The sequence below is a fragment of the Microtus ochrogaster genome, linkage group LG4 (assembly GCF_000317375.1).
Source record: "Microtus ochrogaster isolate Prairie Vole_2 linkage group LG4, MicOch1.0, whole genome shotgun sequence".
Classification (NCBI taxonomy): domain Eukaryota; kingdom Metazoa; phylum Chordata; class Mammalia; order Rodentia; family Cricetidae; genus Microtus; species Microtus ochrogaster.
Window position 1 is genome coordinate 25678818 of NC_022030.1, and position 18095 is coordinate 25696912.

Sequence of the window (18095 nt, forward strand, 5' to 3'; positions counted from 1 at the left end):
TGTGTGTGTGTGTATTATATTCCTAAATATGCCCTGCTCGGTACATATGTTATTTGTATGTATGTTTTCAGAGCTACCCACTTAGCATTGGCCAACGAATGGATGTGCCCTTCCCTGGAGGGACCACCCCTCCTGTTCCCAGCTTTTTCTCAGTTGCCTATAGATCTTTGGTAGAGTTGGGGCCTTGTGGGTTTTCCTCTGTCTACTCTGTCATGTTCATTGGTGTCATCCTTGAAATCTTCGAACCTTTCTCAAGATGAACAAAAGATGGTTCCTAAATAACCAAGCAGTCAGACGTTTCTGTTGAATGTTTCAAACTCAGCTCAACCTCCTCTACTTCCAAGCCAACAAATCCAACTATTTCTTTTAAACCGTGTGTTTTCCTCAAGCTATCCTAACACCTGCCTTCTAATTCTTTGACATTTTCCCAAAGCTTTCAAGTCACCAATTTCAAAAATATTCCTTGAATACAGCCTGACAAAATTTTAGCTATGTCTAATTAGAGATCAGTCATTAACAAAATAGTCCACAGTACCGAAAGGTCAGTTATCTGAAAACCATTTGCTCTTCTTTTTTGACACAATAGGCATCTACTGGTAACAAAAATGAAATGCTGTATGCAGTACATCAAGATGTGTGGCACTCAAAATGGTGCACAGCCACTAACTGTGTCACTGTGACTTATACTGTGGGCCACATATACTTGCTGTCACAATGCAACTACCTGATTCTGTTGATGTGAAATCACCCACAGATGGCAGATAAATGAACATGGTTGTGCACTAATAAAACTTTACTTGTGTACTCTGATACTCAAGTTTCACACAGTTTTCATGTACCACAAAAATAATGTTTTTGATATTTTCAACATTTTAAACTATTAATCCTACTCTTAGTTTATAGGCTCTACAAAAACAAAATGAATCTGATTCTCAAGTTCTATAAATACATTTGCTAACCTGGGTTCCACAAGATCCAAAAGAATTACCTCTCTACATATTACTATTACTCAGTGAGGGGACTATGTTTATATTCTATTAGAAAAGCTAAATATGTTGTGATCCTAAATTCTCTTTACAATTTACTGAAAAACACAAAGCCTAGGGATTAGGCCTTACTTTAGATCAAAAGATTCAGCACTTTACACAATCTTGTAGAATTTTAATATGTCATATTGATAGGTATTAGCATACTAAAGAGACTTTGCTAAAGATTGGAAAATACCACCAAAAGAAATAAAAGCCTTAATCTTAGCGCTGGTATTAATCACAATTACTTTTTGGATGGCTTGTATCAGATGTTCACATTTGTCTTAGTTAGGGTTTCTATTGCTGTGATGAAACACCATGACCAAAAAGAAAGTTGGGGAGGAAAGGGTTCATTTAGGTCACACTTCCACATTGCTGTTCATCACTGAAGGAATTCAAGACAAGAACGCAAACAGGTCAGGGATCCCAAAGGCAGGAGCTGATGCAAAACCCATGGGGGTGTGGTACACTTGGCTTGCTGTCACATGGCTTGCTTAGCCTGCTCTCTTATAAAAGCCAGGATCAAGCCCAGGAATGGCACCACCCACAGTGGGCTCGGTTCTCTCCCATAGATCACTAATTGAGAAAATGTCTCACACCTGGATCTCATGGAGGAAGTCCCTCAGCTGAGCCTCCTTCCTCTCTGATGACTCTAGCTTGTGTCAGGTTGACACATAAAACCAGCCAGTACAGCATTGTTTGGAAATAACTTCTGATCTTTAATTCCCTACAAACAACTGCTTCTCACCTCCATGGACAGAGGCAATACTATGTAGAATGGTAAAGCAGGACTGCCTTCAAGTTCCTGCCTTGACTTCCCTCAATGACGATCACAACCTGAGCTTGTAAGCTAAACAAGCCCTCCCTGCCTCAAAGCAGCTTTTAGTCAGGGTATCTGTCACAACTACAGAAAGTAAACTAGAATAGCAGTAGACGTCTTGCCTAACACACCGAAGCCCTTGACTTGAACCTTAGCACTGCAAAATACACATACATAAAGACACAAACACACATACACATGTCTGTCTATCTTCTATTCATACCTTGAATAGATCCTGTTCAGTGAAATGTGGATAAAGTTTTACCAAGTTAAGAAATAAGCAACTAATCTACTACATTATCACAGATCTATTATCTTTAATTTACTGGGTGTGGGGGGTCAAGGTTTCATCATTAAATTAATAAATAGTGATGTGTTGAGATAACTGATTCCATTGTACTCTGAAAGCCAATAAAACAAATCATTTGGCCACAAAATCTCTGCTCACAAGCTCTTAACGGTAGCTATTTTTAAAATCACCACATTATTTTCCAGTATCTATATTTTCATTCTATTTACTGTTCATTAAAATAAATGATCAATTTTAGTACTAACTTCTTCGGAGTATTAATCTTGTAACTTTAAACATACCATAAAACACAATGATGAATAGTTACTGGGGAGCAAGGTAGCAATAACAAAAACTCAGGAGCAATGGATACTACTTCTTTAACATGGGGCACATGAATCAAGGAATGGGATGTCATACCCGTATGTTCTACCAATCATTCTGTGTTGTAAGAGAATCCTGTGCTCACTATCATTCACAGCAGGGTTCTCAACCTCAACACTACTGAAACTGTTGTCAGAAATTCTTTTTCCTACCTTTACACAACAGAATGCTCAGCAGCATCCCTACCTAATGTTCCCAGCTGACAAATGTCCCACAGAGGACAAATGCAGTCCAGATAAGAACTACTACTTACAAGCCGGCGGGTGGTGGCGCACACCTTTAATCCCAGCACTTGGGAGGCAGAGGCAGGCAGATCTCTGTGAGTTCGAGACCAGCCTGGTCTACAAGAGCTAGTTCCAGGACAGGCTCCAAAACCACAGAGAAACCCTGTCTCGAAAAACCAAAAAAAAAAACCAAAAAAAAAAAAACTTACAGATGACTTATACTGAAACATCCATGGGCAATTCAAGTTAGAGGTACAGGTAGAATAAAGCATCATTCTAGTATACTGGCAACCAGTGGAAAATTAATGCAACATCACAATAAAATTCAGATTTTTAAAATTACTAAAATTAATGATAACAATGAGGAAAAATAATGTTTCCCAAAATACGTCATCTGGGGCTTAGCTGGCTGAGTGCTGTGTGGTATACATAAAGACCCATGTTCCATGCCAAGCGCCCCCACAGAGAAGCCCACATGATGGTACACCCTATATTCACAGCACTGAGAGGCACAGACAAGGAAGTCCAATGCTGATGCCCAGCAAGCAGAGACTGACAAGCAAACTTCCAGTTCAGTGAGAGACTCAAGACAGTGAGGCCCAGAACAATGAGGGAGCATGCTCAAGCTTTAATCCCCGAACACTGGGGACTAAAGCTGCTGAGATACAGTAGCTCTAAGGCAGTGGTAACACCCACCTTTACACAGTTAGATTTTCTAAGTACTCACATCACTTGCAAACTGTCTGCAGTTAAATTATTCCACATAATCTCATTTGCCTGGAGGTTTTCATTTTCTTCTAATAAGGAAGTATCAAATTCGATTTCTTGTTCTTTAGCAGCTGTTGTTCTAGTAAAGTATGCCAAATAAGTCTAATCAATATTAATATACAATCATAATCTATCTCAGTGCATACCAAAAGCAAAATATTTAATATTACTCTAAATTATGCTAACAAAGTAACCAAATAGTATAACTTAGAGAAAACCCTAGGCATTAATTATCTAGTCATGTAACCTGAGTCTTAATTTCTTCATTTGTAGAATATACATACACATTAAGTCAGTTTATCCCCATAACAATTTTTTTAAAGTATAAAACAAGTTGCATGCAAGGGAAAGTAACTGATGCCTCAGAAAAATTAATATACATATAAGCTCATAGTGTTATTTATTATGTAAATGTCAAGAAAATACAATTTCATAAGTTAAATATGGATTTAAATAATGGCATGTCAATTCAAAGCCTTAAATATAATTTTATAAATTAGTTACCAACTTTAAGACTTTAAAAATAAAAGTAAAAAATAAAACTTTAAGTCTTTTAAAAATAAAAGTAAATTCATATAAAATAAACTGCTCTAATAATATTATTTCTTAAGTTCATTAAATATTCAATTATGAAAAATGTTATCTTCATAAACAGCTTAAAAGAATGAAACTACCATACCTGTGAACATCTATAAAATTATTATATTCTGTGCTAGGGTCTATCTGTTCGACGGACATCTGAATCTCTTTATGAACATTCACTATTTCCTCTGTAACAAGACTGGTTATCTGGCTATATTCATCAAATATACCTTTTCTGAAAGCAAAAATAAAATTATACATTTTAATATTTCGTCAAGAGAAACACAGACCCAGAAAGAACAATAAACATAAGAACGATAAATATAGGAAACACAATATCATTGTCTTCTGAGTGGTGGTTTTGTGCACCACCTTATTTCATACACATGGAACATGAAGGGACTATGTAACGGTGCCACAATGTGAACACACCATTACCAATTCCAGTATGTATTTGATATGTTCAAAAGGCAGGGACAGCCAGTACTAATAACTTTCTATTCTTCAATATTCTTATAAAACACTGGATTCTCTGTAAGACACTCCTCAAATGTCTCATTCCCCTCTTAGACCTAGGGATGTATAGATATATATAAGTAAGATAGATAAGCAAATAGATGTATCTTAGTTCAACTTTGGTGGCTTCTGTCTCTTCTCCTGACCTCCAATCTGCAGCAAAAGTTTCATTAAGGTTATTAGCTTGTTCTAATTAAAGAGAAAGGAAAAGAATTCTGTCACACAGCCCAGATCCCTACTTTTAAGGGTTGTGCTTTATAAATACTGGTTATTATACCAAAGCAAGTATGGCAAATAAACCCATTCTGCATATACCCAAATAAACAAAACACAGGATTTGTCTGTTTTCTAAAATAATTACTTATTCATTACTTATAAGCTCCCCCTGTATGTTACCTCAATTAAGTTTATTTTGTTTCTTTGGTTGGTTGTTTTTTAAGACAGGGTGTGTGTGTGTGTGTGTGTGTGTGTGTGTGTGTGTGTGTGTGTGTGTGTGTGTGTGTGTGTGTCCCTGGATAGACAGGAGCTGAGTTCACTATGTAGACCAGGCTGGCTTCAAAACTCACAGAGATCTGTACCGACAAACGTCTCTGACAGCTGGGACTAAGGGTCTGCATGACCATACCCAACTAACTGCTTCGTTTTAATAGAAAAATAGTATTAGGGACAAAAACATTTAAATTGAATCATAAAAAAAATTCCCACATATATTTTCAGTGAAAGAAAACTGAATCTAAAGGTTTGCAAAATGCTCAACCAGGAAATAAAGAAAGAAACGTCCACTAAATACGGGTCATCATCTTTTGGTCCTATATACAGGACAGTACATATGTGCATGTGACCTATTAACTGCAGTGCACTAGTGAGTCCTTAAAAGGGAGGAAACTTGGCCCACATATACATTCCCAAGCAGGTATTCACTGCACACACCATTTTTTATTTAAACACACAGCTAACTGGAACAGCAAAGTAATGACAAATAAAATATATTGAGGTCTATCCTTCAGGCATGCCAGGTCATGAGTATAAGTGAAGGAACACAAGTAAAACTCAAAACTAAGTTACATGGGTCTGAGGTGTCCAGGGGCTGCATAATAATTAAGTTTCTAAAGCGTGGGAGAAACGCTGACTCTTATTTGGAAGGGACTCATGATAAACAGGAAATGTATCTTACAGTGCTTTTATCATTTCTTCTTGCATCTTCTGCACAGAGTCCAGCAGCAGAGGAAGTGTGGTGTCATAGTACTGACTCTGATGGAGCTGGGCGCCCTTCAGGGCCAGCACATATTGATTGTGCAGCATGTGGAGCTTCATCGTGGCTTTGTCATAGCGCTCCTTGGCCTTTTCTGTCTCCTTCCCTGAGGAAAACATTGAAGACAGCAAAGAGATAAGCATTATCTTCACTGCGTGCAATCCAGAAAGCTGTTATTTCCCACATTTAATAAAAAACCAACTGTGCTGACTATGTACTGTGTGAAGAGAGCTGCTCTGCCAAGGACTGCTTGTCAGTACTCGGCACAGAGTTCCTGAGCAACCCATGCTCAGTCAAAGTCAGCACACACCAATACAGAGATCCGACCCTCCTGTTCAAGGGCACTCACAGCACATGGGGACAGCTGCTCACATGAGAACATGTACACTCACAGCACATCAGGTCACATGAGAACATGTGTACACAGGAAAACATGCGGATGTCAAAACTGAAAGCTGTGTCTAATAATCCATAGACAAGAATGCTCTGAGGAGGCTTGTAGAGAAAACAAACTTAAGAGTCACAAAGATAACAAACAATACAGCCTCCCTCATGGTGAATATTATCAACTGGACACTTCTGTGTTGGAGCTTAGGGATCCAGGTTTGAAGGAGTCCTTCATGAAGAGCATGGTAAACTGAAGACGACTTGGAAAGAATAAGCAATGTGGAAGAGGTAGCAGAGAGAAAGTCAAGTTCAGGAAAATGAAGACAGACTCTTCAGAGGTAGGACAACTTGGCAATTAAGCAGAGACATATAATGTGGGAGATAACTGGAAAATACTAATAAATGTCATGAATCACAAACTTTTGTGGTTCTTTATTATAGAAATTATTTAAAATATTTATATATTGCCAACATAAGTAAATGAATATATCCATTAATACAATTTTAAGCAAGTCACAGATTATTGGTACAAATTGAGTAAATATGACATCAATTTAAATTAAAGATTTTTTAAAATATTTATTAATTTCTTCCCTTCTTCAAAGGAAGTTCTTCAAATAAAATCCTACCCTAGAAAGAGACCTTACATTGTTTTTTAAGGGGTGTGTGTGTGTGTGTGTGTGTGTGTGTGTGTGTGTGTATCTGTGTGTCTGTGTGACTGCCATGTCTGGGGGATGCTCATGGAGGCCAGAGAAGGACGTCAGATCCTGAATGTGGGGTAAGCCACATGCTGTGGGCGCTGGGAGCAGAGCTCTGGTCCTCCAGAAAAGCAGCAAGTGCTCTTCTATTAACCACTGACCTCTCTGCAGCCCCATAGCAAGAATTTTTACTAAGAGAAGCTTTTCTTTGCTGCTAATCTGTTGAGGTTCTCAGTAATTACCTGCTGTTATCACCTGTTTGAGAATCTCTCCAGTCCCATTGAAAAAAGCAAAGAAAAGGTGAGGTTTTTGCAGAGACTTGGACACGGCTCCTACCGCTATTTCCAGGAAGAGAGAATGCAGTGAGAAGTGCAATCTCTTGCATCTCTCGCACCCCCTCTAACTATGAGGACAGGAACATAAGATGGAAGAACATAAGGGCCAAAGGATGGGTAGAAGCACTGTGAAACGCTGCCTTCGATCACAACAAGGCTGTCCACACAGGAAGCCACAGCAGCTATGGCTTCCTGCACAAAATCCAGACAAGTTAAAAATCCAGTCTGGGGAGGCAGTCCTGAGGCCCCGCCCACAGTGAGGACCCTTTGGCAGCTGAAGGCCGCTGTGGGAAGAAGTCACTTCTTGAGCATGTTGCACTAAGACCTTGCCCACGCCCCAGTGGTTAATTCCACACCTATGTGTATAAGGGCATTAGTGTATGTGGGCATCACACTATACTCAATGGGTTGTGATCTCAAAGAAAAAGAAAAACAGAAAAGACAGGATGGAAATGTGTTGGTGGGCTGAGGGAGAGGTGACTGTGTTAAGAGAGTGGATGTGTTCAAGACACTTCATACACATGTATCAATTAGTCAAAGAATATATTAAATGTCTAAATATCTACTAAAAATACAAAGGAAACCACCCTTCCTTTAGACTAGTATGCTTCTATGACCCACAAATCTGAATTGCCCAAATACCAAAACCACTGCAGACCTCTCCTAAAAAGATGAGCAGAATTATTTTACAAAGGAAGTCCAGGCCCACCAATAGCTAGATCTGATGCAGAAGAATTTCAATAACTGCACAAATTATTTTACAAAATGTTAACCCTAGTGCTGTATTTCTCTGAGTTGGGGGTGGCAGAAAAGAGTAATTCAATTCTAATAAAAATTAAACTGCAAAAAAATGGAATTTTTATATTATTTGACTGCAATAAGATAAGACATTTTATGTCATGAATCAGTATGGTACTCATACAGATTAACAACACTATAACTTAATATAAAAGAACTCTTATTCCTATCCGGTTACCTTTGTTCTTTGTTTTTTGTTTTGTTCTGTTTTTTTAATTCCATCCTATTTAAAATTTAGATTTGAAGAATGTTTATCATAATCCAATGAACATTTTACCTCAGTTATACTAAATCCTTAAAGAAGTTTTAACTCAAGAGTATGTCCTTGCAATGATCTTATTACTTGCAATTAAATCATTTCAAATTTAATTGTAAATAATTTTTAACACCCCAATGAATTTATTCTCTCACAGAATAACTGAGAATAGCATATATACAGTATTTCTACCCATGAATACTAGAATTAGCATCCTTCTTGCAGAAATAAAGTTCACTGAAAGTCCTAGGTCAATCAACTGCCCTGGAACTTCCTCTAAACAATGACTACTTGTTCCTCCCACCCACAGGAGTGAACTCCTGTAGGAAGCTGACAGTCAAAGCCCAAGATTTCCACCTGCCCCGTCTTGACTAGAAGCTAAGTGGCACTACCGCCTGGGTGAGGCACAGGTTACCAGGGCTGCTGTTCTTCCTGTGCCCACTTCAATGTTTATGTTGGTTTGCTAGCTTGATACTTGAAATTAAACAATTTAATTCTGACAACACAATTCACAGGACTATGTACAATTATCTAGAACAGTTTAAGCCAAAAGATCCCTTCCAAGGTCTACATGTTCATAAGAACACAATAGTTACCGATTAAGAGTATCTGAGTATTGTGGTATAATCTGACACTTATTTGTACTTTAAAAGTCCTGATGAGTGAACCCAACTAATTCCACTCTTAATGTCCCCATTTCTGAATTATTGTGTGGGACTTTTTTTTTTACTTTAACTCTAGAATTCCTAACTCATGCTTAATTTTTTTCCTAACTTCAGAAGTCATATCTCCACACATACATTTTCACTGAGACATTTAAACCATCCATCTGTTTCCTTATTTTCACAGATTTTAAACTGCACACTACACATCTGATATTCTATCTTGTGTAGAATGACTCAATAAATACACAGCACTCACTCACAAAGTGTTAATAATACAAAATAAAAGCAAACTTAATTTCACAGCTGCTTCTTTTTTCTGATTTAGGTGTATTATATCAGCAACAACCTAAATAGGAACATTATGGTCAAAATCTTAGTTACCAACTTCTTACTGACAGTCATGAATAAAACTTAAAAAATAAGCTGCCTTTGAAGGCATTAATAATCCATTCCATTAACATAAGAATTCTTCAATAACACCCTGAGGTCTAAAACAGTATCTGAAGCTATAGTCTAGAAGGGTTCTGCGCAGAAAGTGCACTCCTCTACCCACACGACTCCCTTTGGTTGTAAAGCATGCTTGTGGCAGACACACGACCACCAGTCCATCTACTACACCCTCCCCTACAGGTACAGACTTCTGAAGACCTCTTCTCTATGGCACTTTTATAGATGTGTTTGACAAATAAATATTTACAGTCACACTGAAACCATGTAAGTAAACCCCAAAATCTATAGTATATAAAACAAAAGATGGGCACTAGAAAGGGTAAGGAGATTTATGCAACATGGAAGAAAGAAGGATTATTAGGTAAGATGAACAACAGTAGAAGGGAGACAGAGGAAATGGGGGGAGTGGGCAGGGAGAGCAAGAGCAAAATACAGTGATAAATATGCATGAAATATCACAGTAAAGACCACTAATATGTACTATAACTAAAACTGAACAAAGACAAGATTAAAAATTGTTAATTCTTTCACTTAACAGAATTATTGTTTAAACAGAAGCACCACCTGACGTGTTTCTAGCTAGATCACTGGCATACTTTCTAAGATAGTTTAAAATTAATCACACACAAGATTAAAGGTGATCTGAAGTGTACAGGTGGACAAGCTGTTGTTCACAGGCCTCTGTTGCTGTGCGTGTTTCCTGAACTGACTAGAGGCGCTGAAGCAACAGAGGAATTATTCTATGTGTCAATTAACAGGGAGGAAAACATCCAATTTTTCCTCCTCCATGTAATGAAATTCACAGAGAGATTGAATTATAATTCTTTCACCACTACTTGTTGATGAATCTGTCTAATGTTTTGTAATAACAGAGTGTGTATACAACATGTCATGCCATAAACAGTATTATGAAGCTGGAAAAACTCAATTATGTAAGGCTGACATTTATGAGAGACAAGCTACACTACTCATTAAGCTCATCTAGAAAGTCAAGCACTGGTACTATAAACTTCTGAATTGATTACCATTTCTTGAATAGTATGGTACAAACTCCCTGATAATAAGTAACAAGTGATTACTTTCCCAAACAAAGCAACTATGTGCTACTTTATCTGCTTTGATTTGAATAATTATAAGCATTTTGTCATTTTATATTGAAAATGGCTGTGCTGTCCTACAAGCCCAGATGGCAATGCTCAGCATTTAAGTTAAAGAAGAGAGACATGTCCCTCTCCCTTATCCAAGTACTAAAATGTACCTTGAATGACCAGCCCATGAGGGTTCATGTGCTAAAGCTTTGGTCCCCAATGTGTTCTGGCTGAGACAGTGGCACTTCTGAGCTCATGATGTCAGCAGTTTGTTCTACCATGAGCCACCCAAAGCAATGGTGATATCTGATGTTGGGCAGGAAACTCCAGGACCATGAGCTCAATAAATTTGTTTTCTTTGAAGTTATTACAGTTACTGTGAGGATTAAGGTGGCACATGCTTCTTTCCCCTCAGTAAAGTTAGGGTTTTATTTCCCTTTGTAATCACTTTGTAATTAACTTTGCCGTGTTAATATGGTGTCACACATCTGCTATGGGAGGAACTTTCTGGATGCTGTGAATATGTATTCCTCTCACTGGATAATAACAAAAGCTGTTTGACCAATATTCAGGCAGAATAAGGTTAGGTGGAACAATCAGACTGAGAACTCAGATGAGGAGGGCGAAGTCGGGAGAGATGTCTGTCAAACAAGTGGGGCAAACAGAAAATAAGATAACAAGTCATGAGCATCGTGGTAAAACAGAGACTAACAGAAATGGGTAAATTTAAGATGTAAAAGCTAGTTAGTAATAGTTTGAGTTATAGGCCAAACAGTTTGTAATTAATATATGTCAGGAACCCTTGTCCCAAAGATGATAGCAGGGATCATTGTCCTAAGAATGTTTGCAGAAAGCCCCACTACCTTGAGAACTATTTGCTGACGGAACCTGCCTCACATCCCAACTATCTTGATGGCAGGGACCATTGTCCTAAGAATGTTTGCAGAGAGCCCCCATATCCCAATCACCTTGAGAGCTGTGTTGACCACGTGTGCTGACTACTGACCTTTGCAAAACCCCCCACCCCAAACCAAATTCCTCATTCAAGGGCTATAAAAGCCGCAACCATTACGCTAATAAACTAAGACTTTGACAACAAATCTTGCTTGGTCTCGTTCCTCTCTCTCGCCCATGTTCTTTCAAGTAGTGCCTCTTCAGACCCTGGAATAACTGGACCTGCTGGAAGTGTACAAATGTAAGTTTCTGTGTGATTATTTGGGAATAGGCATCTGGAAATGGAAGCGCTGCCTGAGTTTACACATCCAATTTTTACCCACTTGGTTTTCCATCTCTCCGTTATTATTAATCCTCTTCACATTACTGTGTAATCTGCTGTCTACTGCTCCTGCCATCAAGGCTGTAATGTGCTCGATGGAGAAAACACTCATATTGGATAATCTCTGTTTAATCACAAATTATAGTGCTGCTAGTTGTAATAATGATAACCATACACTAAACAAGGTGTCGTGCTACACATATAATAAAGATATATTCCCAGGTTATGGAAAATTGATCTTGCTTGTATAAATTAAACCTTTTCCTCCCCTAACAACTCATTAACTAGTTCAATGTTTTCAGTGACTTCACAAAATATAACTACCATAAATAACAAGAATGAACTGTCAGAGCCAAAGAGATGGTCCAGCAGTTAAGAACTGCTCTCTGGAGGACCTCAATTTGGTCGTCAGCACTCACTTGGTGGTTCACAACTGCCTGGAACTCCAGTTCCAGAGGATCTGATATTCTCTTCTGATCTCACAAGGCCCCTGTATGTGTGCGTATAGGCAGGTTCCTATAAGTCTACCAGAACTATCTTGTTAACACGCTGATTCGCATCACTTCTCTGCTCAAAGTCTTCCAACAGCATGGCATTCACTTAGAGGAAGAGCCAGAGTATTTAGCTGTTGTGGCCTGAGATACCCCACAGCTCTCGTGCCGCCTGCTCTTCTCATCAATCCATGTCTTTCTTCAGCAGTCAGTGCAATTAAATATGAGTAGGCTAGCCCCTCTACCTAGAGTCCTCTTCGTCTAGAACAACACTTGATGGGTTCCCTTACTGCCTTTACCTCTTATTAAATGGTTACTTTTCCATAAGACTTACCTAATGGTCTTACCCCTCAAACTCCTATCTATGTTTCATCTTTCCCCACCATACTAATCATTATTTAATTTTTAAGAGATTTTTCATTCAACATATATGAGTGTTTTCCTGTATGTACGTGTGTGCACTATGTACGTGTGTGCACTGTGTACATCCCAATTGCCCACAGAGGCCAGAAGAGGGTGCTAGATCTGAAACTGGAGTTAACAGAAAGTTGTAAATAGTTACGTGGGTGCTGGAAACAGAACCTGGCTGCGCTACAGGAGCAGCAAATGTTCGTCGTTGCTGAGACATTTCTCCAGCCCCCGTTTAATATGCTTCAGATACCTGCTAATTACCTGTGTTCTGCTTGAAAATCTAAGTCTCATGGAGACTTCAAAATCCAGTACCTAGCAAACAGGAAGAAATGAATAAATAGTTCTACTGTGTATGTGTACGCACATACAATTTGTATGACGGTGTATGCAAGTGTGCATGTGTGTGTTCCCATGTGTAATTGTTATGCCCTTGTGGGTGTATTTGTTCCCATGTGTATGTGTGTAGAGGCCAAAATAAGGCATGTGTTGTTCTCCTTATTACTCTCCATCGTCTTCCTCATTAAACCTGGAGGTCACTGTTCTTAGACAGTCTGGTTGACCACCAAGCCGCAGTATGCTCCTGCCTCTGCCCCACCAGTGCTAGCTTTTAAGTCAGTAGCAATACTCAGTTTCTTACGCAGATGCTCGGATCTGAACTTACATTCTTAAGTTCTTATGTATGGAGCCATATTTCTAGTCCAAAGAGACTGTTCTTAATACATGAATTTAAAAGCTCTTTCTAAAAATTAAATGTAAATCTAAATGGATTTTTAACTTTATAATTAAAGAAATATTACAATTTGCCATCTGCTGTTTAGTGTATACTATCTAATATTAGCTTCTGATGCTCTTTCTCTCTCCCTCTCTCTCTCTCCTAACTCAAGTCCAACAACTAACATTTCTAAATAGCTTCACAAATGTAGTCAAAAATGAGTTAAAGGAAGTAACTTCTCTTACTATTTCCCTGTGTGTCACTCAGATATACAGAAGAAGAAGGCAGGACCAAATGACTGCATTTCACGTCATATAGAAAGCATAAATAAAACACACAGCACTTCTATCTCAGCCTTTAAGGTCTATCTTAGCAGTCACTGCATTTCTGCACAGCTCTAACGCAATGCAGATCAGGTTACTAAGAGTGTCTGCTCTCTTTACCTTGTGAGGTTCCAGTCATATTAAACTTCCCACGGTGGAAAGCTCAGGCCATGAGTGAGTGTCTGATGTGCCATCTACTGATGAGTAGGATTTTAAAAGCTCCCACTTTCAGGCTTTTAACAAAAGTGGGAATCAGGAAGAGTCAGTCTGGCTTTCCCCTGGGATGAAATTCAACTTCATAGCAGAAAGGATGCTTTTGTCTCACAGTTTTGTTCTGTGCTTAGCTTGTCCCATTGTTTGTGGTCTTGGGGGAAAGGACACCATGAAGAGGGAGCAGGAGGGGGAAGAGGAGCCGGGGACAGTCCCCATGTACACATTCCAACTTCACTAGGACCAACTTCCTCGGTGCCTATTGCCTCCCAATGGGAGCTGAACTAGGAATCCATCAATGAATTAGTGCACTGATGAGGTCACAGTCCTCAGGATCCAATAACTTCCCAAAGCCTAATGACTGGCAGCAGAACCTTAAGACTCTGGAGGACATTTCAGAGGGCACCCATAGTTTGAACTATAGCAAATACCATATCCAAAATGCATTTCAGACATCAGGGGAGTCAAGATGATACAAATTAGAATTCCAGAATATTTTCTAGAAGACTTCCATCTACCACTCATACATGACTTTAATATATAAATGCTGTAATCAAATGATGGCTGTCTATTTAGTGAATTCTTTGATGAAATCAAGTAAGAGACTTTACAAAGTCTCATTTTCTTAAAGTTTAGATTATTTAAACATAAATTTAACCATCTGTCTCAAAGCTGAACTCATTCCAAACTGGTTTTCATGATTAAAGTATTCTAAAGAAATAACTCAAAGATCTAATCAATTTTAATTGGCTATAAAATATTGCAGAACTATTCATAATGCATGAAGAGCCAATTTAAGAAAATCTACTTCCCAATTACAGAAAAATTTCCTTTTGAATGAGATCTGAAGCTATTGCCTACAGTTCCAGCAACAGGTCCCTCTTATTTGGTCTGCATAGGATAAGGGATGACCATGGACGTGCCAATCCTGAGCACTCTATCATCCCTCAAAGAGAACAGATAATTGGGAGGAAGGGGGGCTGTTTCCCCACTCTTACAATAAAGGAGAGAGATAAGATCCTCCTGGCCTTCCTAAACTGACGCTACTGGGCTGGTGTGACCTAATCCTGCATCCTTTCCTTGATCGGATGGGAGATCAAGCAGAAGCATTCATGCTTACACTCATGCAAGAGGAGGCGTACACTAGCATGAATACTTTGAAGCTGGGTAAATATAAAACTTGAGTAATTCTAGCCACAAGTTAATTCGGTAGGCTGCAACCAAATACATAATTAGTAAGCAATTTGTTTAAATATCTTTTCTCATTTCTTCATTATATCCTCAAGTAAACTATAAAACTTCCAACAAAACCATATTTAAGTTCACTTTATTTAATACCATCTGCTTCAATATGGCAATACCTAAATTTTGTGAAATTAGCATTCATGACATTTATTATTTTGTGAGATGTTGGTTTTTTGTTTGTTTTTTTGAGACAGGGTTTCTCTGTATAGCTTTGGAGCCTGTCCTGGCTGGTCTTGTAGACCAGGCTGGCCTCGAACTCACAGATATCCACTTGCCTCTGCCTCCTGAGTGCTGGGATTAAAGGCATGTGCCACCGTGCCACCACCACCGGCCAATGACATTTATTCTTAAAACAATTTTTTAGGGATTGAAGAGATGGCTCAGGGGATAAAAGAATTTGTTGCTCTTTCAAAGGAACTCAGGTTGGGTTCCCAACACACACATATGGTGGCTCACAACCACCCCTAACTCTCGTCACAGGGAATCCAATGCCCTCTTCTGAACCCTGTCACCAGATACATAGGCAAAACACTCATACACATAATATAAAATTTTAAAACCCCTTTTTAACTAGTTTTTAAAGTATGCTACATCCAGAATTTTAAGTGTCTAAACATAAAAATACAGGTGAAATTGATGTATATTTTCATAGCATGAACATATGTGAAAAACAGTGGGTTCAAAATATTTGAGAACAAATAGACAACTCTCAATACAAATGAGAGAAGAACGTGTGGGTTACTAACCATCTAAAAGTTAGGGTAAAGTGCTTTTGTCTTCCATTTTCACTAATAACGTTTTATGAACTCTTGCTCGTCATTGGAGAAAGAAAAACTAACCAGTTTGCAGAAACTGAAATCACACAGTCCTGGTTTCAACTAGTCTTCCATCATAAACTTAGACTGAGTAAATGTGTGTCTTTGAGAGTTTCTCAGGGTTTAGGGGCTCACTCAAGGAGTGGTAAAGCACTTACTCCAGGTTCTATCTACAGCACAACAAAGAGAGAAAGGAAGAAAAGGGGAAGATGGAGAAAAGGGGGGAGAGGGACAGAGGGAGGGATTGGGGGACGGAGGAAAGGAGGAAGGGAAGGAGGAATAGAGGAGGAAATGGAGAGACGGAGGGAAGGACGAAGGGAGGGAGGCAATTAAAAGCATTGACTTCAGAAATTCTCATTGGCTTGCTACTACAGTGTTTCACCAGGCTCAAAAAGAATCACCTATGAATTTCTGTAAGGCAAGCATTAACAAAAACAAAAACTATTTAAAACACCACAACAAATTTTTGTGTTTAAACAAAACAAATCCACATCATTAAAACAGGCATCTAAGAGCAGTGATGAACTTCTCTTCCTTACTCGTCATTCTCTAAGGGACAGGAAAGCCATGTGAAGGGGGAGTACAACTGAATAAGGGACAGTCATTCAAGCTGTCACTGGCTCTGGGTGGGGTCTCACGTGGATGTTTATAATGCAATTAACAAGCTGGAGAGGCCTGGCTGAGGACAAAGCAGTCAACTTTCCAAGTTAACTACGCAGATAGACTGGGAAAGAAAATAGCACTGGGGGCAGGAGAGATGGTGAAGCATTCAAAAGAATGCTTTCTGAGGACCTAAAGTATTCTTTAAAATAGCAAAGGAATAATGACTATGGATATGAAACAAGAAAAAAACTCCAAATTAATAAGAACATGCCAATCTCAAAATAGTTAAGATGAACAGAAATACATAAAGAATCTATTTTCTCTATAAAGGGCTCCTGAGATTGAACAGGAAACAGAATAAGGATTGGTAGGGATGGGATGGAGAAGAGAGTGAGCAAGAGACATGGAAGGTAGGTAAAAAAAAAAAAAAACATGAAAATTAAGCTATAATGACAATGTTAAGCCATAAAACGATTTTTCTGTTTTAATGCTATAAGCAAAAAGGTTTGAAAAGACTTCTAAACAGAGAACACTACTTTTCTCATCTAATACTCTAATTAAATAAGTAAATCGAATGCAAGAGAGATGTACATATTCCTTGCTTCCTTTACAAACACTACATAACAGCTAATGTGAACTAATCAGAATCACTCTGAAGCTCTTAAAATACAAAAAAAAAAGGGAATTTGCAGCAGCTCAACAACCAGTCTATTTTGATATATTCTGAGATTTTAGAATGTAAATTGCTCGAAATTGGATAATTCTACTCTACAAAGACACCTATCAGCCGACCAGAACAGCAACCATCACAGTATACACTCTTCCTGGTGCTGCCATACCTTTGGCTAAGGCTTCTTTATATTTCTCTTTGGCAGAATTCATTTCTTTTATTAATTGTCGATAGCTGGATTTTAATTTCTCCAATTCTGTCTTTGTGACCTGTCAAGGAAACAATATGCAGAAAAACTTTTAAGAGTTTACATTTAAATGAGTCAACAGTTTACATTCTAAAGATTGGATGATGCATATTTTAAGGCCAATAGGAAACAAGTAATCTTAGCTGGGGAAAAAAAAAACAGTTAGACAATAAACTAAAACTCAGCTTTAAAATCCATGATAAATTCAATATGACATACAAACGCAAACTTCCTTTAAAAGACAAATCAAGAATAACACGCCGCTAGGAGACTCGCAGCAACCTCCCTGATCCTATGGCTCTTACAATCTTCCCTCCCCATCTTCCACAATGAACCTTGAGTCTTAGTGTTCTTGAGCCAGAAGTGTTCTGCAGCATATAAGGGTTTAAATGTAGATTTATTAAGAAGAAGCAAAAAAAGCATTTCCAGGAGCGGGGTGGTCCATGTACCAATGGTCAGCCACGAAAATATACACTCAAGTAATATTATATAAAACAGTTTAGTTTGTATTTGGAAGTGTGTGTGTGTGTGTGTGTGTGTGTGTGTGTGTGT

General features: G+C 38.4%; 1 protein-coding gene across 2 annotated transcripts in view; it reads right to left on the minus strand.

Moving 5' to 3' along the window:
• The window catches only part of Fer (FER tyrosine kinase), a 323903-nt gene that overhangs the window by 251075 nt on the left and 54733 nt on the right, over positions 1–18095 (minus strand). For both annotated transcript variants that reach the window (XM_013351613.2, XM_005361336.2), the window contains 4 exons: positions 17466–17565; positions 5786–5969; positions 4193–4330; positions 3473–3592 (listed from right to left, as the gene is read on the minus strand). In XM_013351613.2, coding sequence (XP_013207067.1) covers positions 3473–3592; positions 4193–4330; positions 5786–5969; positions 17466–17565 — 542 coding nt within the window. The remainder of the gene's footprint in view (positions 1–3472; positions 3593–4192; positions 4331–5785; positions 5970–17465; positions 17566–18095) is intronic.